This window comes from Lissotriton helveticus, chromosome 3_1, assembly GCF_964261635.1.
Source record: "Lissotriton helveticus chromosome 3_1, aLisHel1.1, whole genome shotgun sequence".
In the NCBI taxonomy this organism is placed as follows: domain Eukaryota; kingdom Metazoa; phylum Chordata; class Amphibia; order Caudata; family Salamandridae; genus Lissotriton; species Lissotriton helveticus.
This window is the reverse complement of record NC_136061.1, coordinates 866,776,269-866,801,261: the sequence shown is the minus strand read 5'-3', so window position 1 is coordinate 866,801,261 and position 24,993 is coordinate 866,776,269. Positions and strand designations below refer to the sequence as shown.

Below are 24,993 nucleotides of genomic sequence, written 5' to 3'. Positions count from 1 at the left end.
CTTGCCATGTGCTGTTGCTGTGCCCTGCCCATGCAGAGCCTAACTTATACCCGGACTTACCACTACATTATGAGTCTCACAGTGGGAGCAGTTGGCACTGGCTAAGGCAGTGCAGCACGGCTGGCTCGCTGACCCTCAAGAAGAGACAGACTAACGATGCCACACCAGCAGCTCCTCTAAGTGGATAATTCCATCAAGGGTTTTAGTAAGTCACATTTTAATATAATAATTTACTGCTGCTGACAGGTAAAATGTTTATTACGAGAATGAGAAGGTGGCTCCAGCACAGCATAGCGCCATGCTGCAAATGTACAAACTAACGTTGTTTGCCTGTGCTATAAATGCAGGGCCTTCTAATGCAGTAGTTTTGTCTAATTAAAATAGTAGTTTTGCAGACCTATTAGTTCAAAAGATTTAATATCCCTGCTTGACAGTATGAAGCAGCAGGCTTTAATTTTGCAGCACTAAGAGAATTGCTTAGTGAAAGTCACAGATACGTCCTGTGATTAATGTTCCCACTGGAGAGAGGTCACAGTTTCCTCTACTGGCAGTTTTCACTGTCACCATAGGTACTGTAGAGGGTTAATATGCCTGAGATAAAGAAAGTCTGCCACCATTACAGAACTCTATTGTATGTTGATAGCTCAGTGGGTTTCTGCTTTTTTGACAGAGATCCCGTTTGTACTTGTGGTTCAGCCGCACCTGGAGCTGAGGTCGGGGTGGAGGGTGCTGATTATTTAAAAAATAAATAATAGCTTTAAAAGCACCTGCTGCAGAGTTCCACTTTTTTGTTGCACAAATGAGTGTGATTTCCGATTTTTGTCTGTTTCCATGGACTTCATTGCATCATTTTGGTTGCAAGAAAGAGTCACTTTAAGTGTCACACATTTAGTCGCGGAATGTCTCTCAAAAATCCACTGAATCCATAAAAATGTCACACATAAGCAATTTGAAAAATTAGCAGCTGTGCTTAAATGGTTGTAATTTCTGATATTTATATTTTTCCCTTGTCTTCATTGCTTGATTTGCTTGCTAGAAAGTGTCACTCATATTTGTGGCTATGTCACTCATAATTACACTCAAATTATGAAAATGTCACATATAGCATTCTTGAAACCTTGGCAGCTATGACTTTGAATGGCTCCAGCTCCTGCAACAGCATCTGAGGCAAGGAGGACGGGTGCCGCTTCTGGTATGGTTATGGGGAGGATGGGGCAAGGCACGGGGGATCGCCTACACGGCGCAAAAACAGGTACGCTCCTCCTGGCGGGCCCGCAACCGACTAGCTAGCAGCTGCCATGTTCCCCTCAGTGAGACCAACTATTGTCAATATACACCTACCTTGACAACTAATATTCACCACAAGTTATCTGGTATTAGCAGTGTGGAAAGGTGTTTAGAAGTGAGCGGGAGTGTTACGTTGTGCGCGTACTATTATAACGTGTTAGCTTCACTTATTCATTGGAAAGTTTAGCTGCCTAAATCAAAGCCTTTGTGATATTTTACATTCAAGGAGTCTGCATTCATCTAGTACTAAAACTGCCCAATTGCTATCACCTTTCTGGCCTGTACTGAGGAGCAGCACACGTGACCTCAGCTGGCCTTGCTCCGCCCACATTATTGCACTGGCGTGTGGGGGCCCTTAGACCACAGCAAGGTTTGTAGGAAACATTTCTAGCTCGTGCTGAGACTTGTGCTTCTTTCCTTTTTAACGTTCAATTGAAATATGGCAGGAAGGCGGGAGAGAGCAGACAGGCATATCTGACAGCTGGTGTTGTTAGATTATGCATAACTAAAATGAGATTGTTTTTAAGAGAGAAGTCTATTAACATTTGTCTGGCTTAGCACCCAGGACGGCACCATTGCCTCCGCGTGCTCCCCATATGTTCTTTTGCAATGAACAATTCACAATTGGTGGCAAAGAAAAGTTAAAGTGTAGCTTCATGCAGTGGGTTTCTTGCTTTTGTGCATGTTTGTGACGTAGTTCGTCAGTAACGATTTGCTTTTAGGAGTGATGTGAAAGGCCTCTTTCAACCCAGAGCTGCACTCTGTTCCTGATTGCTGCAAATTTATGTGCGCTTGGAGCTAATATCCAGACGTACCTGGCGGCCAGGAAACCCATTATCACCCGACCGAGTGTCTGAGAGCCACGCCCCCTTGCCACCGCCTGCCAGCCGCATGCACCAGGGTCTCCACTCCTCGCGCCCTGTCTGCCAGCTCCAAGCACCTTTTTTTCACTGCCAGCTGAGCCAAGGATCGTTGGAGCCCTCTCCCGTTTGCTATCAGCTTGTCATTAAACGCGTGTGTGTGTTTTTTCTTTCATTCCATCCATTTATAGGAAATCAATTCTTGGAAACCATCACGTTTTAGCTCTTGTGCACCGGTGAATGGGGCCTCCAGCAGTGCGGTGCTACCTTTGCGCAGCACTGCACTGCACTTTGAAACGGGCCGGTATATTGTCTTGCATTAGGGGGTAAATAGAGCACATCGCAGATATTCTGCTGCCAAGAAGGGTGCACAGCTCCCTACAAATGAACATTAATGTTGTGGAACGGAGCGCGGTCCGCCTCATTGGACAAGGCATTAAACGAAGGAATAAAGGTGTGAAACAGACTGAAGCTCTTCGTGCACGCTTTTGCGCTTCTAGGCACTGAAACTGCAGCCACTGTGAGCTAAATGAACGTGGTTCAATACCAAGAAGAGTGACACATTGGGAGTTGGCCCCACCCAACCCCAATGCCAACAACTGCACCCCAGAGAGTGGAACCTCTCTGCCACAGTCCCCGCTTTGCATAAGTGCTGGCCAGTTGCTGATGCATTCCCGTGCAGGTGGCCAGAAGAGGTGAACACGGCCATTTGAGGCCCCTTTTCACACACTGGAATGCAAAGGTTTCCATGGCGTCCACTGCTGCGCACAAATCAACTGCAAATCACAGTGTATAACCGTGCATAGAAAATTGTGACCTTTCATTTGTGAATACAGCTGCTTTGCACAGGAACCAGGGTTATCTCTATTTTCCTATTAAGATCATCATGCCATGGTTCCATCTATAACAATGCGTTAAATGTCAATATTCCCAAAAACTCTTATAAATAGAATGCTGGAATCTGCAGATTTACAGCAATCTCGAACATATTGTTCATCCTTTTACTATTTGGCTCAGCTGCCCCCAGTGTACTTCTAATCTCCATCGTGCATTTAAAACACCTTTAAATATCATAGTTGGACATGCTTATCTGCTCTAGGGAATGTTTCATGCATTAGAAATGTTTTTTAGATACATTCAAGTTTAAAGCTAAAATAAATCAACACTTGTAAACTTGTAAATAAATTAATTTGGTTCCTTGGTAATACTACATGTTCGTAATTGTAAAATGCTGAGATCCATGCCCTACATTAGAGATCAAAGAATACAGGAACTAAACCTCCTGTGTCCTGACAAAAAGTACCAGTCAGAGCGATGTCGGACACAGACTCACTGTTGTATCGCTAACAACATTCATCAGAAGCATGCACCATGGCGACAGAACGCAACATCGCTTGGCATTCCAATGCCAAGCGATAGTTAAAGGGATACATCACTCACCCTTAAAATAAGAACGTCACCCTCGCCCTCAGCTGTGATTAATGTATAAAAAGATGACGAGCACGGAACACTTGGTTGCCCAGGAGACAGTGACGTTCATTGATAACCCACTGCTTAGTTAAGATGTAGTCAATACCTCAGCCCCTGCTAATAATGAGTGGCACTGTGGCGTCAGCAGTGATGTCACAGTTCAGAAGGAGGTCTGGAATGTGAGATGATCGGGAATCTTTGCAAAGCCCACAGGGCAGACGACTGACACACCAGCGTTACAGAGATGTCCTCATAACAGCAATGGACAAACAACTGCTGCAGCAGTCGGTCCTCTGCGAAACCCGAAACGCACCACTAACCTGCCATTAAGACTTGAATCAGAACAGCTGTGAACTAACACGTCTGTGTTCCCCGAATGACATAAAAAAAACACTGACTTCATAAGCATCATCCGCTAGAATATCGATGCGGCGAGGGCAATTTACTGACCAGCGGCCCTATTGAAGGTGGGAGCACGGCTCGAGGCTGCCAACACTAGTATCAGATCGTCCAGGGGAGTGGCAGCAAACAGTACCAGGTAAGGGAGAAAGGAGTTGGCTTCTGGGTAGGGCGTCTACTTCAAATCTGGGGAAACGGGTTCGAGTCTCGGCAACGACGTGCATCATTCTGTGATTCTGTGCAAATCACTTAATCTCCCCGTGTCTAACAAACATTAAAGGGGCTTATTACCAAGCCTCTTGCGCCGCTTTTGCAATGTTAAAAATGACGCAAAAGTGATGCAAGGGGCTTGTAAATAAGCCCCAAAGTGTCTTCCTGTAACGCAACTGATGCTCGTGTAAAGAGCTCCGATACCGTCGTTGCACGATCGCGCTATATAAAACTCCAAAGAAAAGAAAAGGAAACAATTACTTGACCTTACTTTCAGCTTCACCAAAACTCTGATAAGTAAGTATCGATATCATTCAAGCACGAACCAGTGTAAGGGATAGTAAAAAAGTGAATTAATTTTTAATTGCATAGTCAAAGAAACATTTTCTTAATCATACAAAGGTGAAGGAGAAGTAGCCACCTGAGCTGACAATCCAACCATCTGGATGACACGAAGAGGGTTATTGGGTTTGGTGATTTGGTGGAGGGAGAGTCAATTTAAAAATTCTCATTTCAAGATGGTTTGATGTTTTCAGTTACACTATTTCATAGTGCTTAGCTGATTATTTCTCTAAGAGATGCTGGTTAGTCTATAAAGATTTGTTGGAAATAGAGAACTAATCTAAAAATGGGTTGAACACTTGACCATGGGAATATCTGCTCTTGATGTATGTGAAGAGAGCTGGACTCTTTTCATGTCCAAGACCAAGACAGCAGACGTCCATGAAGATCATCACAACCTTTCCCAGCAAATCGTCAGGTGTATCAGAACATTTTATGGGAGACACATAGAGGGCCTGTCTGCACAAGTAGACCCTCTGGGCCAGATGTAGGTAAAAGCAGTTTTGCGCGTCCTTAATACTGATTTTTAGGGAATCGCTATCAAGGACTCGCAAAATGCCATATAGGTAGGAATCGCAATATTTTTGCTATTCCTTAAATGTGAATTTCAAATTGCAAATTGTGATTCGCAATACAGGAATTATCCATGAAATTTGCGAGTACCCAATAGGTACGCGCGAATTGCGTGCACAATTTCAAAGCTGCAATGGTTCCAGAGGGACACCTTGTTGCACCCCTGAAATGTGCCTGTGGGCACATGTGGCGCACATACATGTCCTAAAGGCATGAGTGAGTGCCACATGGCACTTTTAAAAAAGCAAAAAAGTGCTTTTTTAAAGGAATTCGCAAATTACCACCAACTTGAATTTGCGATTCCTTAAGGCCAAATCCCACTATCTTTTGTGCTTCTTAGATTGCATTTCAGGAATCGCAATTTGCGATTCCTTAAATGCAATCGCAAAATAGGGAATCACACATTTTGCGATTCCTTATTTTGGAAAGGGGTTTACATGTGCTACATTGCACACTACCAATTTGCGATCGCATATGCTGAAATTCTGCAAATTTCAGCATTTGCGATCGCAAACTGGCTTCCTACTCTGGCCCTTAGTTCCTTCAGAGCAATTAAGATCATTACAAGAAATAAATATGCAAAACGAGGGGCACTGGAGGTGGCGTCTACTTGAAGGTTTTAGTGGGTATGTGGCCGCGTGCTAGTTACGAGTACAGTGGCGTAACAAAACTTGAGGGCCCCCCTTGCAAAGTACATGGAGGGTCCCCTATGCTCCTGACCCTGTCTTGTGCTCTTTGGCCCACCCTTGCACAGTGCCGAAGGGGGCCCCCTGCACCGCAGGGGCTAATGTTACGCCATTAGTTTCGACAGAGACTCTAGGCCTTTGTGCCGAAATCTTTGTGCTCTATGCAGAGGGCCTTAGATTTGGTCGCAGCATCCACTGGGAGCCAGCACAGTTCTATTAAGGTGGGTTTGATGTGTTCCTTCTTTCGGTGGTTTACACACAATCTGGCTGCCTAGTTCTCAGTATCCTTTTTAGTTTAGCCTGCTGACAAGTTTTGTTCTGCAGGGGGTCAATGTAGTTGTTGCTCTAGCCCAAGCATGTCTTGACCCAAGTTACTTTTGACGTTAACTGCTAGCCGGTTTTAAAGTAGTGGAGTATCTTTTGATATAGATGTGTTCTTAAAAGATGTACAAATTATTCTTGGATAATCAAACTGGGGAAAAAAATGCCACCGAGGAGTGCATTCAAACAGCATACCTTCCCATGATAATCCCTCCTGCGCCCCTTATTTGCAACCCTCTATCAAGGGTTTCTATTTCAGAATCAAATCACAAACAAATGAACAAATTTGCCTATTTTCAGTGAGAAGCACTGATCGCAGATTCATTGAATTTTCAAATAGCTTCTCCAACTGGTAACATATGTAAAACCACAGTGAAATGCAACAGCAACAGCTTCTCCAGGGTCGGAAAGGGAAGAGCACATTTACATATTTAATTCCGATATAGGGGACTGGTATTCACGCAGTGTAATTTTGTGAAATTCGACAGCTCTTGGAAATCTATGATTTTATTAGATTTCCAGCAGCAATTCTCGTATACTTTGTTAATTCTGTAAAAAGTTCCTCAAAAGGCACGAGTAAATCTAGAAGAAAAATTCTGTTGTCGTTAATATGGCCAGAAGTAACAACAAAAAAACTCAAGGAAACACATGTTCTTATTCTGGGTCCCTCCCATTCCATGGTTTTAGCGTCTATGTTTTATAATTGATCAAACATATTCTATTCAATCTTGCTTGATATATGAACTCCATTTTTAAAGCCTATCAGATGCACTGTCCTGATGGTAAATGCATCAGTTTCCTTGTACCCTCACCAGGGACAGATGTTGTGTTTTACTGTGTGCCTCGCGCTCTCTTCCTTGCCGTGTGCATATATATGCCCAGGGTTCTTTGCTGTCCATACATCCTGGTGTAGAACCTTGGGCATAGGCAACTTTTGGGAAGACATTTGAGGCTGACTTCTGGAACGGACAACATGCTTTATTGGTGTCAGGGCATTTCTTTAAATAAATACTTATCTTCTCCTAACCGCCCTGCTTCCACGAGTCTTGGCAAATGCCCGTTCAGTTTGACCTTTACATCAAATGTGCAATCAAACAATTACATTTACCATGGAAAGGCGCAAAGCAAATGACCTAAACATAATCCTTCGAATTCCTATCCTGTTTAAAGCACAGTGTTTAACATATGGCTAAACCTTATACCCTTGCATGTTATTGGAATAACAGAAATAGGCTTGGCGGCCTAAGGGTTCTGTTGGTTTTATATACCCTCCAGGGGTAGTAGTATGTACAAATCTGCACTATTCGAGCCATGCTAGGCGCACCTACAATTGGTTGTGGTTGACGTATCCCCAACACAATTTATGTTCCTTCGTGCAGGTATAAACTCATGCCTGAACTGAGAACTACAAAGCATTGGCAGACTGGCAGTTTCAACCTCAGTGGTGAGTACATTGTCTGACTGCAGCTAAATTGAGGAGACATACGTGGGACCCCGGGAATTCGGTGCCTCTCTCAATGGACATTCCAAGAGGGTGCACTGACTATTTACTACATCATATGTGGCACACAGTCAGTGAACCCCCTCCCTAATTTCAGTTTGACCGTGTTCTGTGCCTTCGATGAGGTGCTGGAGCAAGTGAAAATCTGTTCGCTCATTTGCACGGGCAATGCCCCAGGCAAATTTGGGAAATCCTCCTGGGATTGCCTGGGCCTAAAACGCGCACCCACATGATCCACATCACAGAGGAGGATGAAAAGGAAGCCTCTGTAGCTAATTTTGAATTAGTGAAGTGCCTACGGGTTGGGAAATGCGAAAAACAATTACAAATATTCATTGCCCCCCCCCCCCCCCCCCGCCTCCGTCACAGGCACTTTCTGTGACCCCAGATTTCTTTTGGAGGTTGGCGGGCACTTCATTCTTGACATTGGTTACACAAATTAAGTTCCTCAATTAAAAATATCTGATCTGTCCAGACATTTCACCCTCATGTATTCAATTGAAATTCACATCCAGAGTGATTCAAGAAACTGCCAGAAATGTTTTTATTGTTGAAATGTGGCCACTGAAACTCAGTTGAAAAACTAGAGCCCCCTCGTTCAAAGGCTTAGATGAATTTTGTGGGGACAGTTTGCAAAACGCAATTGACACCTGCACTCAGTTATAACACTTCACATGGACGCATATTACCATATGTAAGGAAATAACAGAGGATTCCAAGTTCTGCTGGAAACATTTTACAGTTGCAGGTTTGCAAAAGTCCTCCTTGACAATATTAGTCAATTCCTACTTGCGGGTATTTGAAGCGTTTTCACAAGTGAAATTGTACATAAGATACAATGTAAATAAAAATTACTTTGCATGTGTGCAATTGCATTTTTCTGTCATTTTTATTTGCACCCATAAAATAAACCATTTGAACACCCACAAAGATCTTTGAAAGCTATTCAGAAGGAAGATCTGAATGCATTTTTTCAACCATTCCTTCCTAATCTATTTTTGTTACATATATGACGAATTACAGTACTCCACTTCTCCAATTTTGGTGAAGCATACTATAAAACTTCTAAAACTATGTAGCATTTTATGGGGTTAGCTTGGCATTCAATAATACGGTGAGTGAATTAACTTGCTAAAAGTATGTTTTCAATCACAAAGACCTACTTTCTCGGACTTCTTTGGAAACACATTGGACCCGATTAGGCACCATACACATTTTCATCAAGCCACGCTAGATAACGCCAGTCGAGCCGAGGACTCGAGGCCAACAGAGGGCTGAGATCCTGTACAGAGTCGATGGACTACTAGCAGAGAAGACTTCTCAGTAACCCTAATCTACTATCCAAATAGTGATCATGGCACAGTTTTAGGCCACTTTTAAGATCAGATTCCTGTCGGTCAAGCTGGACGCATTCAACACCGCCGAAAGATAACTGGGGCATACTCAGATTGCCTATCAAGGATTTCATACCCTATTCTTTTCTTAGTCTTGCAGCACCGGTATACATATGCATATATTCCTGTGAGAATTAACCAGGCATGTGTTGGGAATAAGTGTGGCTCTCCTGAGGAAGGCAGGTTTGCAAAAACACACGTAGAGTATCCAGAAGTCAAGAAACTGGACATTAAGTAACTTCAAGTGCTGTGTGATGCTCTAACATTGCTTAGAAATCAAGTTCAGGAATCCAAAATAAGTATTTTGTCATTTTTATTCATTTGTTGCTTAAGGCATTCTGATCTAAAAAAAACATAAGATATGTAATGAATTGAAACTTAAATGATAGAGTCTTCTGTATATTGTTATGTATGACAGATTGGAGAATTTGTGGATGAGTGTGGTAAGTGAGGTGAGTGAAAGTAAATGTTTTAATGATTCAGTATAAACGTTTTATTCATATTTATGTTTATGTGATGTTGTTCATGTTGATTTAGTTATTCCTAATAAAATATATCTTGATATTCTTCTATATCAATTTGGTTTAGAGCCCTTTTACTATAGATATCTGTGTGTTCGATGCAACGGTATTAGTTGCCAGATGATTTACCCTTTTGTAGTTCCCTTTCCCTGCCTCAGGAACTCTGATTTGCTGCAGGGAGTCCCCTTTTTATGTGCATTAAAGACTTACTTCTAGACATCCTGTGGCTGTCACAATAATGTTAATGGCGTACATGCGTCTATGCGTCTATGAGGTTTCTAATCTGTTTGTATTGTTCTTTAATAGATCCCTTTCTGTTCAGTCCTGGGATTGATTATATTTAGGTAGAGGAGAAGTTTTGAAGTGATATCCGTGGAATTGAGGGAAAAAGACAAAAAACTGTGAAAGACAACCTAAAAAATTGGGCCACCAAATGTTTTACTTGGTTTCTTTCTTTTCAAAGGATTTGTACGCATTGGACCTGGAACCATATCGATATTCTGGAGTCAATTTGACTGGGTTCCGCATTCTGAATGTTGAGAATCCTTATGTGGGCATGATCTCTGAAAAGTGGTCAATGGAACGCCTTCAAGCTGTGCCCAAGCCTGAGACTGGTCTGCTGGATGGAGTAATGACGGTATGATAATTGCTTTAAGTTTAAGATGTCAGCACCCATAGTTTTGTATGGTCACAGACATTTAGCAAATGCTATCCTATGTGCAGTTGCGGCTCATGCAGTTATGCGAGGTGGGGCGTGGATGGGGGGGGTGTAAGTGACAAATGATGAAATAGGGAAAATAAAATTAATAAAACCACTTACCTTGCACTGGCAGTGCAAGGTAAGTGGTTTATTGATTTTATTTTCCCTATTACATCATTTGTCACTTGCACCACCCTGCCCCACCACGTTTATCTGCTTGGTCTGCCACTGCCTACATGTTCAATTTCAATGTGTCATAAAATTAGGATGAGATTTTTTAAGAGAAGGAAAAAAGAAAGGAATCTAAAAGCTAGCTTCTGCTTTCAGTGTTCAAACGACAGCTGATTTTTTAGGCCACTTATTAGTCTGGCATTGATATTCTGTATTTTTAAAGGAAATAATGGAAAGATTCTTGGGATTGCGGAGAATAGGCTGTAGTTGGGGGATCATATTTGGAAGTGTACATACATTTATTCTCAAAATTATGATGTAGTTGAAATGCATGAAAATATTTTTTGTTCTGAAGTAAATGTTTTTATAAAGGTAATTTGGAAACAAAATAAGCAGTCATTAGCGAATATTGAGATATATTTGTGGTTGTCTGTTTATTTCATGCACCGCAGTAATTCAGTTAAAGGAGTGCAGAAATCTATATCAAACCTCTTATCTGGTTTTAAACTTCACATACAATAAACTAAATAAAATGTAAAACATGACTTATTATATATTGCCTAATATTCCACACTTATTTTACCTAAATGTGCACAATGATTCAAAACCTGACTGTTCATCTATCTTATCTTCTATATACCTTTCTCATTCATGATGATAGCTACGGACCAGGAAATACTGCCGAATAACGGTGTGTTCTATAAATCTGCCAGTCCGCGGTTCTCTTGCATAAACGGAGGAAAGTGACCAGGGCCTGCTTTATGTTTGATGGTATATACTTTGTTCATCAGGGTGACGGAGGACATTGCGCCTGCCACTCTGACTGACAGATGACTACCATATTTTGAGATTGCTTTTGGGCTAGGGCAGTGGTTCCCAAACTTTTTCGCCCTGTGGCTCCCTCCACCTAATTGGCAGTTGGCTGTGGCTCCCCCTTTAGCTCACACTCGCTGGTTCTTTTTCATCCCAACTTTCTCCCTTTGCTATGGCTTTTCCGTATGTCTCTTTCTTCTCCCTTTTGCGTTTTTCTCTCTGTCTCTTGCCACGTATAAATGTTTGGTGAGGAAAAACAGGCACCAGTCCCCAAAAACATGTGGGACCGCGGGCCCCACCTTCAACCACCGGCCAAAATTAACCCCTGCAATTGCCACAAATTCAATGTTCTGTTGCAAAATAGACAAGGTAACTGTGATTCTTTCATTCACTTCGAAGTACAGTACCGCCCTTTAATGGAAAATACAGTGAGAACACAATTTCTCTGTCTACATTTATTGTGACATATGAAAACAAACACAGAAACGAGGCATTCAGATCTTTTGTGCTGCCCATCACAATGCCAATAGCTGTGCAGACCAACGAGGAGACGAGAGGAATCAATTGAAAAAGGGACATTTTTTACCAATGAAGCTTTAAACAGTTGCAGGTGTGCTTGTACCAACATTCTAAAGTAATATATCTATATTTTAACTATGAATTATGCATTATATACGGCCTCTTGTAGCATCTGTAAAACCCATCAGCCATCCAATTTCAAGTGTACCTTTTTCGGTAAAAGAAAAGTGGAAAAATAATAGTTCCAGGTTCATTGTCTCAGAAAACACTAAGACGTCGATTATGATGGCGGACTGACCTGCGTCCGTCTGCCACCCCCGAGGTGGAGGGACCGTCCGCAGGGGCAGCAGAGTTCCCTCCATACAAGATTAGGATGTGACCGCCACCCTGGCGGTCACATCCCGTATCTTTAACATTGCGGCGGGTGCTGCTTCAAGCAGCACCCGCCGCAAGGTTAAAAAGTGCATGCTTTGCATTTGCATGCACAAAGCGGCAAGCACCGCGCGGTGCCTGCCGCTTTGTGCATGCAAATGCAATGGGGTACTATAGGTACCCCCATGTGCACCCCCCTCCTCACCCTGGGGGCCCGCAAGGGGCCTTAGAAGCACACGTCCACATGCTTTTCCACGGCGGAAAAGCCATCGCGGAAAAGCATGTTTACACACACATCCTAATTTGGCTGACGGTGTCTTGCAGACACCGCCACCAAATTGCAGTCAACACCCTGTGGATAAGTGGCGGACGGACCTGCCGTCCGCCGCTGTTCCCACCGCCATCCTAATCTGGCGGTGGGTGTTTTCTCGTAACACGGCGGTGAGTCCGCATCCTCCGGGCCGGCAGTGACTTCCACCGGCCCGGAGGATGCGGATTCACCGCAATTATATTCGACCCCTAAATACGGATAAATGCAGATAAAATGTGGAAAAAATATAATGCAGACGGAAACAAATACAGACTAGAGTGGGAGGGAGGGAAGAGTGCCTCTTCCCATCCGCCACCTTCTACCCGCTGGCCCAGCCGGTCCATCTCTTGCCAGCCTCGTCTTTCTGCCCCTCGCCATCCTGTACATTGTTATAAGTTGGTGTTAACTTTAGAAGTGAGTGAGCAGAGTGAAGGGTAACATGGACCAGGCTTGTGTGCGGTGCATGAGTTTCTGTGTAAGACAGTCCCTGACCTTGCGTTTAGGGTTACCATACCATGACATAAGCGGACTAGATCCGGGGACCCGGTGCATAGAGATACCAGGCCAGCATATATGATATGGCGACCAGGCCCTTCTCATAAGGAGACCAGGCCATGTAATATAGAGAAACCAGTTTATTTATCATAATGTCAACACATTAAGGATGAATGGCTGAGTCGACCCTCTAGTTCCCCAAAGCAGCCCAAATCTTCCTGAGAATAATGCAGTTACAACTCGGCTGCTTCCAGCGCCTGGAAAGGTCAGTGTGAAGGAAGGAAGCACCTTCTGTTTGTGTGAATCTTGCTCTCGCGCCCTCGGTGCCTGCCCTCCGTCGCCTCCTCCCCCACAAGCCTCTCTGTGCCGGGCTGCAGTTAATGTTCAAGCCCCGCTCCCCCAACACCGACGGCAAGGTGTGCTTCCACACGGCGGACTTTAAATATCTTTTTAATGACTTGAATATGTCCCGGGATAGTGCACTCCTCTCGAGGCACGACGGTGTCACAACTACCCTCGTGCAATATGCCCCCCCCCACCCCGCACGCACATATATTGTCACTCAGGCAGACACACACTCACACACAATCCACACACTCACACTGATGCTCAACAACACGTAGACACATATGCAGAGACATGCAGACGGACTAGCTGACACGCACAGGCACACTTACTCAGACACACACTGAAACGCATGCACACAAATGCGCAGAGAGACGTACACACACAGGAACACACATGAAGAAACCCGCACAGACACACGTGCACAAACACAGAGGCGCATATACACAAGTATGTACACACGGTGCAATCGTGGGTGGCTGGTGGGGTGGACGGCACAAACCAAAATACATGTACACAGGGCAGCAGAGGTGGTAGCAATACAATTTCGAGTCAAGAAAGTTGACATACAATTAATACAGTTTCTCATATATTGATATTTTCTTTTGAAATACACGCAATATGTAGCATTACATTTTTTTTATTACGGTCTTAGTGGATACAGGAGTTTTGTCGTGTTCTTTGTTGCTAATTGTAAATACAGACATAAAACATAGTTCGAGACACATTGCACAATTTTTTTAAATGCTACAACATTCTCACATGATTACAAGCTGCCTCGGTACAAGCTCATTCCCACATCGTGTGCGGCTCCCCTGGCTACTCCTAATGGCGCACCAGGGAGCCGCAGCGCACAGTTTGGGAACCATCGGGCTAGGGGTAATCCCTGCATCTTTAGAGGACTGCCGTCACTGAGGTTTTTCTGAAGGTACTAAAAGTTTGGTGGACTGCCCAGTTTTAACAGCCAACTGTCAAAGTGTGTGTTATGAAAAACAAATGACTAATGATCTTCACAAGCAAGGAGTTCTTTCCTGGATTTCAGTGGTCATTATTTAAATTTTTATGTTCATCACTACCAGTTTTTCCCACGAAGAGCGAACAGAAAAAAGGCACATCAGACTATCAGCCCTGAATACGTCAGGCAGTCTAATGCCCTTACTGAGACTTCCAGCCCTCTGTCAGGATTTTGGAACAAGCCTTCTGTTGATGGAGCCAATAGAAACCACAGATGGAAGGTTGGGCGGTCGAGAGTTTGGTGGACAGGGTACTTTGTCACATTTGTGATGGAGCACCATGACTGCCAAACTCTAAAAAAATGGCCTGTTTACAACGATGGTGCGACTGCCACTGCCAGTCCGTCGGTGGCGGTCCCACCGCCATCGAAATTTAGATTCCCGCCCACCATATTAGGATGGAGGGCAGATGGGTGGCTGTGAGAGAGACCGACCCCCATGGATCCGATGGGCTCAAGGAGCCCGTCGGACCATCAGAGGGAACATCGATCCCTACAATGGTGGCTGTGCCTGACGGGCACCGCCGTATGGATTATGAAGTCTCTCCTCGCTGGCCGTTTCATGGAGGTTTAACTGCCATGAAAAGGCTTGCGGAAAAGGGACATTGGGGGCACATAGTGGGCCCCCTTCTCCCCTGGCCCTCAGTTTTGGGTTTGCCCTGCACCATGTGGCAGGCACCACATGGTACCTGCCACGTAGTGCAGGGATATGTGTAATATCCATTTTTAGTACTGTGGTGTGTGCTGTAAACTGCAGGCCCATGGTCTCTAAATAATGATGCCAAAGGATATGATAATGTAATATATTCAATTAAATACTTCCTACATGCGTAAAATGATATTGATATTGAGAGTCTCCTCAAAGTACAGTGACTTGATTATAACTTATGGCAGGAGAAACGTTATCACATTAATATGCATCCCTGTGGGTAGATCAATAACAGGGCCATAGAGAGAGAGAAATAGAGATAGATAGATAGATAGATAGATAGATAGATAGATCGCGAGAGAAAGGTTACAGTGCGGATAACAAAGGGTTTTGGAGATTGGGAGGGTGTTGGGGCAGGGCTGGCTCAGGGGCTGCTGAGGTGGAGCAATGGATTCTCCCCATGCCATAGCAGGAGTGTGGCTTGTGCTGACATCCCCTGCCGAAGCTCTCATGCAAATATACAGGTTGTGAATTCTCACCCAGTAAAATCAGACACTTACTGTGACCGGTAATTAGGGGTTCACTAACAATGAACCTTTTGTGGCCAGGTGGCGTGATGTTCCCTGAGTATATTGCTCTGCCTGCCTTGTAGCAGGGCCCTAAATGTGTTTAAAAGTATAACAGTAACACATATATGTTTTGTGAGTAGTGCTGCAGCCCTATGGAGAAATCAGCATTTTCTGCATTTAAACTCCCTCCAGTTAGACTTCATGTGAAAATATCTTTTGAAGCTGGGTGAAAGTCTTGTATTGCAGGTATTCATGAAAATCTATGGCAAATCCCACTTTTTAATTGAGAATGTATATAGTTAATAAAGAAATATTACACTTAAAAAAATGGAAGTATGACCTAAACTACTGGAAGAATAAAAATAAACATAAAGAGCTGTGGCATCTATGTCACATAGTGAGGCTTAGTATTATTGTTACATTTTACAATAAAACTGGCTAAAATCAAATTTTGGCCCTAACTATCAATAGGACATGTCACCTGGCTCTGAACCAAACTTGGACTGGCTTCTGATGTTTTACTACATCATTAACACACCACACTTGAGTCCATGTCCCCGTCCTCCCATTCCAGGAGTCGAGGCTGTCCAGTTTAGGCTGAGATGTTTTTTATACGCTGCAAATATAAAGAAGATATTTGTGTCTGGAGAGTTATTGAATCTAGTGATTCACAGCGCTGGAGGCGAAGTGCAGCCTTGATGTGAGAGACGCCAGCGAGGCAGCGAGTGTTCAGCCGAGCCTCATTACGGCCGTCCTGCTGGGTTTTAATGGTCCTTGGTGTCTGAAGATGGAGAAAACAACTTTAAAATTCAAACACTGCATTGAAGAAAACAAAGTACAAGATATAGAACATATTTATAGCTGGAATTTGCTCTCTGCTGAGGCTTTTGTGAAGCAATAACCCTGGATCTAAAAAGCAACTTCTGGCAGTGGAGTGTCCTTATAGTCACAGGTTTTCAACGTATACCACCAGTGTCTGCATGTTTGGTTCAGATCGTATGTGAAGTTGCATAATGATAAAACATAACATTAAGTATATAATACACTGTTAGGCTATATATTATCAATTACATTGAATTATCAATATTGTAAGTGGTATCAGTGAATGACCTGGTTTATTGTATTGAATTCTTGTTGAAGAGATATTTTTCTAGGCTATACTTGAATATATATGTACATGTGGTTCTAATTTTCACTACCTTATTGGGAGTGTGTATTTATTCATCTCTTCGAGATTTCTATATGTAAAGTATATATATATATTTTCTACCTAAATATACAAAAAGAATAATAATTAAAAATATATATATATTTTATTTATCTATATTACAACTGTCGTGATTTTTATTATGTCATTGTTTTTCATGGATTTCATGCCCTTTTAAAGTAAATAGCACTGTGCCCGGTGTTAATTGTTTTTCAAATAAGTCCTTATAGTCACAGGCAGAATATCAACTAACAAAATGATGTAAAGTTAGGTATAAATACTAAATATAGGTTTACTTTTCTTAACTTCATACCTGTGTCACAAACACACACACACACCTACACGCACACACCTACATACGCACACATGCGCAAACACACACACACTGTTTCAAGGTACTTATATGTGAAGTGAAGTATAGTAAATCTATACTTATCTACACATACTTATCCTCACAATATTTTGGTGGTCAAAATTCTGGTTACAACATTTCTTTTAATAGCACAATATATGAAACTCTATATTCTCACAGTATACCCTTATGTGCAGGTGTTTTCTTCCAAGGTGATGTAAAGTGATTTGTGGGTCTAAATATGTAATTGCCAAAAAACCCTAATTTAATGAGTGCAAAAAAAAGTAATTTTGTCCATGTAGCCTTACTTATTCCACAATTGTAGCCACCTCAGAGCACTATAAAAATTTATATAGTTGTACACTACATATACATTTAGTAGGTATGATTATATGCATCAGTTGACAGTAGTCATGATTAATTTCCACGTGACGTGAGGTCTGACAGTACTTTGATCAGTGACTTTGGTATGGATGTGAGCTTGGCCGTATATATTCAGAATTCTCCAATTGCATACTTTTGTGTTTAACCAACAGTGAGTGCAACCGAAGTCTTGCCAGTGTGTGTGAATTTTGTAGTGTATTGCTTTAATCAGTTACGTCATTCTGTAATATTAGATGGTGCTTTGCCATTTAAGGGCTTTTGAGGTTGGAGATGATAGTGTATGGTGTAAGGACAGATGATCTAATTTCTTTGTGATGCAAGCAGCCTGTCACCAGCCAAGATCCACAGGATAGTACTGGCACAGTCCAGCAACCATCAACCACCTTGTCTATGCTCTCTGAAAGATTAATGACGATCCAATCCTAATTTAAAACCAATTCTTGTCTCCCAATGGAGGTTAGGAATACATTTCAATTGTTACAGCAATAAGTAAACCAAATCTCTCACTCTCTCTCTCTCTCTCTCTCTCTCTCTCTCTCGTCACTATGAGATGCGCGGCTGTTGTCCTTGATCTTGAACGAAATGTACTTCTGTTCCATATGCTTTCTGATGATTGAAAGACTTCCAAAATCATACTCAATGCAAAGAAGGATCTGTTTGCTTTCAGGATACATCAGGAAATAATGGGGGTTCCCTTCACAAACTGTAATAGCAGTTATAAATTAAACAGCTAAGAAAAAGGTAAGACCCCCAGATGCACGAAACATGGCACCCTTTACAGAAGGAATAACTTCTTCTATTATTTGTTGGTTGCAGTTCTGGAAGGATTCTTTGAAAAGTTTCCATGATTTCCAATCACTTTCTCACTCTTTTAATCATGATGTTATGGTGAACAGTGTCATGGATGGGGTGTGGCCAAGATGGTGAACGGGTGAGTTGAGGAACAGAGAGCTCTGCCTACTCAGTCCACTGACCATCATCCTGCAGGACTCCTGGTTACTGCCAACATTACCTACATGCCCACAGTGCTGACAGGATTCATGGGGTGGCAGAGAACCCCTCGAAAACCTTCCGTCCTGCCCATGAAACAGCCTGACAAAAATGGGACCTACGGCCCCTGCCGGAGCACTGCCTTCAAGTGGAGGTGGGGCCCATGACCATGCTGATCTTTGGACTTTCAACCATCAGAGTGAGTTTGTGCACTGGTGGAGGCCCCTGACCGGACCCTGGGCGTGGGCGAAGCAGTGCTGGTGGGCTCCCCCACACTCCCACCTTTGAGCTGCTGCCCCGTCGGCGTCAAGTCACTGCACTTAGTGGGCTCATTGGAATTCAGCCTGCATTTGCACTACATGGGACCAATACACAACGTGGCTCCCGCTCGATGAGGTGCCGCCGTGAACTTCTGCTGCACAGTATTTGCCGGTGAGTGCCTGCAGGAGGACCACCCAACTGCAATCCCCACCACTCCCATCTGACTGAGATAATGCTCCTCCTGCCTTGTGGCTTGATCTGAGGGGGGAGCCAGCATAAACTGTCCATATATAAGGCTCCTCATAAATGGGGATTTGAATAGAAAGGGCACTGAGAGATCACACTCCCCGCCAGGTCCTGGCTGCTCAACCTTTACAAAAACGTGGTAACAGTGCTACCTCAGCGCCCCCGATTGGGGATTATGTGTCCCAAATACTCTGGCAATCTGCTCCTTTCACCACCTGCACTCACCCAACCATCAGCGGCTGCTCTTACATGGGACCCTTTTGCCCTCATCGATATACGGGGCCCACTGCTTGTCTCTCCTGACTGATAGGTTCAGGGCTTCCTATAATACACAGACTTGGGGGTGATTACTGGAAATCGTGTCACACGTTTCTTCTACGCTATAGAGACTCTTGCCTCAGACACTGGCACCATGGTTGGCCTCAAACAAGATAAACATGTTACGAGTGCACTGGACACCAGGGAGCAACAAGGGGGGGCTCACGCTCCTCAGATATGTCGCTGGAACATAAAGCTTAAAATTGATGCTTTCTGTATCATGTTTAAGTATTTTAATAGTTTATTTTGGAATACAATTCCTTTAAGACATAGTGCACAAAATACTGTACATCAATATAAATAACTAATACAATAAAATATGCTTCAGAAACGCTTATCTTACATGTTCTACAATCCTTTATAACAACTCATCGTTATCTCAGTACCACATCATAGAAACATTATCCGAATTGTTGAGTTAAAGTGCATATGCAAAATTCTGTAATGAAAATTCCATAAAAAACACTCTTACATAACCAAAGTGTCGCAAATTCAGACTATACTTCCTCCACAGGAATCCTATGGAAAACAGTAACCTGCTTAGGTTGGTCACCACCACAGTAGAGGTATCACTCAGCAAACTCTACGGGTAACTTAGTACCATAGTACTGTGTACTGCCTAAATTCAAGCAAAGTGGTTGAATCAAGATTTTCCTGTGTCTCTTATTGGCAGGGCAACAAAACATTATGTGTTCCAAATTTTCTTTGGCCTTTAAATTGCACAGAGGGCAGTAACCCTCACCAGGTCCCCAGTGTTTTTTTCCACTTCAATCTATGTGCTCTGATATCTAGTATGCCATAGCGGAATTTTAAAAAGAGCATTTTGGCATAACACATCCATAAACAATTCGAAATACAGACTTGTTTTGACCTCAAGGAATTGCACAGATAATCTACCCATTCTTGAATTTTGGTGTACAGCACTCAGAATGTAATCCCAATAAACTTGTTTCGGTTGTTTTTTTTAGGACATAGGTAAATACTCAGAGCTCGTGCAATAGTAACTCAAACCTCGCTTTGTGAACCAGACCTCAACAAAACGAAACCATGGGAAAACATGTTTGATCTCAATCCGTAGGCGTTCCCTTGAACCCTCTTGGATATAGATATGGGACACATGACTGAAGACTAGAAAAAGTTCAAGGACTGAACAGAGGCTTTTGAATCCCGGATGGCGGCGATTAGACTAACGGTTGTTTAAACAGACTCTCAGATTTAAAACGCTCCAGGAGGAGGTGAGAGGGCAGCTCCCGCCGCAACATTGTAAGGTTTCCGGAACAAACCGAGGGCCCTAGAATGGAGCCTTATTTAGAAAAGTGGCTTTATCAGATGCTCCTTGGGAGAAAGTTCTCCACCTTCTTCTCAGTTGAATGGATACACAGGCTCCTGGTCAGCCCACCCCCTCCTGGAGCACCCCCGAGGCCAGTGGTTGCTCGACTTATTACCTACAGAGAAAGGGATCATATACTGCATGCGGCTCAAGTGCGGGGTCCTTGGACAGTAAACAACTTCCTCATAATTATCTTCCTGGATTATACTGCAGATGTTCAGAAATACAGGGCCTCTTTCATGGATGCAAAAGACAACTTTGCACACTGAATGTAAAGTATACCTTGTAATTCCCACCTACACTGAAGATCATACACGAGAGCCACACCACCTTTTGCTCAACAACGGCGGAAACATGGAACTGGCTAGAGGGTCATGGTGCTGCTGAGCCACCTGAGGATGATGACAGTGTAAGCAGCTGGTAGGTGAAGACGCGCCACAGGCCCCAGGGAAGGGAACGGAAGACGGGTCCTACCAAGGAGCAGGCAGCCAGGGAGAGGGCCCAGGCGTTATTTAAGCGGCGTACCACAGTGTGCCCCCCCCCATCCTCTGAATCAGATGAGACCGGGAAAGATGAGCACGTGGCAGTGGACAGAGACATGGCTCTTGTGGACACTCTGTTGAAGGGAGGACCAGATCTCACCCCTATGACGGCAGAGGATTTGCTCCTAAATACCTTTGTGAAACGGCTGATGAATTGCCTGTGAGCTCTCCTGTTGCCCACCCTTGTTGAAGCGGTGGCTACACCTTCTAGGGGCGATGTATGTAAGTACTATTCTTCACTACCGCAATTGTTGGTGCTGCAACCCACCATGCAAGGTGGACTGGCCAACGAAGCTCTTATGCACAAAAACATGTAACACCCACACCAGACTGGGATTTTCATCACAACTGTGGTAACCACATCCCCTTTTTTTGGTAACCCCCATCCCTTTTTCTTTCTTCTTGTCTAGTAGACTGCTTAGTAATCATGTACTTTTGCAAACGAGTGCTGCTGGTCGGGTAACCATTGGCGATCTGGCCTGAGAGACGGAGTTAGAAAGTTGACTTTGTGTTTTTTAATTTTTCTTCTGTTTATATATCTTTGTATGTGCTGAGCATGTACATAGCAATATGGGGGATTGTGCAGAAGGGGCATGTGGGATGAGGATATGGGAAGACAGTTGATATTGTATTTTTCCCACCTTGCTTTTACTACTCACAACTGAAACACAGTGCCAACTTATGCCTTGGAATGTCAAGGGAATAGCCAGCTACTTCTAACGGTACCAAATCCACTAGTACCTAAGGAGGTGGGGAGTGCATATTGCCCTCCTTCAGTAGACTCAACTCTCTTCTGCCGTGCTAGAAGGATGCGTAGGTGAAGGCATGGGGTAGTGTCCGGGTCTGGCAGTTTGGGCTAGAGTGTTACGATGGGGCGCAGGGTGAAGTCTGATGTGTATATGGCTGGGTTTGAACTGGAATGGCATGGTGGGCAAAAAAACGATGGATTTAGGCCCAGATCTCTGTAATTGGGTCTGAATGTTTGACATTGTTCAAGATTCCATCCATCAATTGTTCTTTTTGCATTTGTCTCCCTGAGTGGGACAGGTATGCCCAGACATAGCTCCTGGGTTCACCAATCCATTGGAATCAAGCTAGCCTGGCTGAGGTGCGGTGATATCCCAAAACCAGTCTCAGGATGCTTGTTTCCGCTCCTGGGAGCACCTGGTCTGGCAGTTCGGGTGGACTTTTCCCATTAAGAGCAGGGACAAGACTAATTTGCTTAAGCCTGGGTTTAAAGTGGAATGGCATGATGAGCAACAAAACAATGGATTTAGGGCCATATGTCTGTACTGGGGGGTGATGGTTTGACATTGTTCAGCATTCCAATCATCATTTGTTCTTTTTGCATGAGGTCGTGTTGGGCACCACATAATCCTGCTAAGCCAGGGACATGATATGGGTCACTTAGAGGGTTCCCATTTTAGTACTACACACAAAAATTGATCCAGAGAGACATTACGCTGTATTCAACAGTATACTAGATGGGTTCCCGGTGTCCCTCATATCCCTTTATGCTGATAATTCTAATAAGGCATCCTTTCTTAACTCCTTGATCCCTGCACTACTTACTGATACTCTGGCCCGTGCTACTGGGGTGGGCACTACAAATGCATCCCAGACACAGAATTGGACTGCTCATATTTACCGGTTCCTGTGCGTACATTCTCTTCCTCTCATGAAACACCTGCTACAATGGGCAGGCCATACCCAGCATTTAGAAGCCTGGCGCAGTCTACACCTGACCTGTAGAAAATACTCATACTACTCTGATGTACATGATCTGCATACCAGAATCACCCTAGTCTATTTCAACTCTGACGCACTCTCAAGGGTAGCAAGTGCTGAATATCTTGGACGGACCTCCTCAGACAACAACCACCTCAACTTTCCTTGTCTTGGTGTAGTGGGCAAATGAGTATTCCAACATGGCACCTCCCAGCAGAAGCCCTGCGAGACGCAACATTTAGAACAAGCCTGTTCGAATACATAGATTCCAACTTTGAGGACACCAAGGGCTTTGCTTCGTGTATTCAAATCAATGGGATGCATTTATGGTGGTCTTCTGTGGTCTGCCCTTTCAAATGGTTTATGGCCCCAAACTAGTCCTGTGGCAAAAACTGCTCCACCTAGAAGCAGACATCTGTACACATCAGTACACACGAATTGCTGCTGCTTACAGATCAAACAGCTACCATCGTGCACTCCCAAGCAAGACTGCAATACACTACTGTACTCAGGGGTCTGGGTGCGTCAGATTATAGAGAATATATGGATAAAAGGCATGCTGAGAATGAGAGAGCATGTAAACTCCTAAGGTCTCATTTCCAAATCAAATAACTTTATTCGGTTATTTGTACAAAACCATCAAAGTATACAAAAGATAAAAGATAAAAACTCCTAGGGCCTCATTTACAAGGCCATTGAGCTGCTGGTACATCACTTTTTTTTTACACACCGGCGTCGCAGTTTGCCTGCTAATATTTACAAGGTCACCTATAGTCACCATGTGAGACTTTTCATGGCTTTATAAATATGTGCACCCTTCATGCATTATTCTGCTTGAAAGGGATGTTCTATCGGTGAAAGGTTGTCCCAGGCAACCTGACACATTCTCAGATTTAGAAAGTTTTGTAAAGCTGGAAATGCATCAGAAATCTACACCTGCCAGGGAAGAGAAACCCAAAAGGGAGGCTTTCATGTAGCTTGCATGAGGACCTATCCCATAGAAGTGAGCAAAAACATGTTGTTTTTTTGCATGCATGATCTTGTTATCAAAGCAACTACAGCAGCTTAAAGGCCTCTAGATATGTGTTCCATGTCTCTCAAACATGAGTTGTTGAAGCATTTTAGTGCAGTGAAATGGAGCTATGACATGGAGAAACTCCCTTCCAAAGTTAGAATTGGTGAGCTCAAGTGCAAACTTTGGGCCTTATTATGATGTCAGACGGAAGGCCATCCAACAGCTCCTCGAAGGCAGTCCGCCCAACATCTGAGGCATCAGTCTGACCGCTGTATTATGATACAGGTGGTCCAACTGATGCCTGCGGGGGGGAATCCTCCCCACTTCCACCAGGCTCCAGAAGCCCGTGGGGTGGAGGGTAGATCGTAATCCCCAAAATGGAGGCGGTGCCTGCTCAGGATGTGCATTTCCAACAGCCTTTTCATGGTGCTTTTCCACCATGAAAACACTGGTGGAAAGGGTCTATTGGGGCCCCTTGTAGGGCCTTTGTCCCCCATGGCACAAGCCGCAATAGCAAATATACACTTTCTGACTGCCTTGAAGGCCTTGAAGGCGGTCGCATCGTCATTTGGAAAGTTGGACTCCTTGTTGGGCGGTCCTGTTCCCAACACAATGGCATCGTAATGAGGCCCTTTGTCTCTGAGGCTTGGTGCTACAGTTCATTTGTGTGTGTGTCTGCGTAAGTGTATGTGTGCGGGTATGTGTGTGTGTGCGTGCAAACATATATGTGTATGTGTCTATCTGTGTGTGCATCTTAATCCTGCTCCCAGAGATTTAGGAATAGCGAGGGTGTTTTCACTGTGAAAGCTGTGATCTGTAACAATCCCCATCTCTTTAGCCTTGTAGTGAGATTGCATGCACCACCGATTAGGTGTGGGGGTTTGAATTAGAGAAATATCATTTTCACAACATCATGTGAAATGAAAATGTTGCCTAAAATATTGTCAAAACAAAAATATATTGTGAAACAGAATATTGAAGTTAAGAATATCGTTTTTGTTATGTAATATTTTTTAAGAGTATTATTGCATCTAATATCATTTACTTTAATAAAATTGTAATAGATATAATACGTTAATAAATGTAATATATATTCATTAG

At 43.6% G+C, this 24,993-nt stretch overlaps 1 protein-coding gene across 1 annotated transcript in view; it reads left to right on the top strand.

Moving 5' to 3' along the window:
• The window catches only part of GRIK3 (glutamate ionotropic receptor kainate type subunit 3), a 1,130,254-nt gene that overhangs the window by 573,275 nt on the left and 531,986 nt on the right, over nucleotides 1-24,993 (top strand). The window contains exon 6 of the mRNA XM_078681209.1: nucleotides 10,028-10,201. Within this exon, the coding sequence (XP_078537335.1) occupies nucleotides 10,028-10,201 (174 nt within the window). The remainder of the gene's footprint in view (nucleotides 1-10,027; nucleotides 10,202-24,993) is intronic.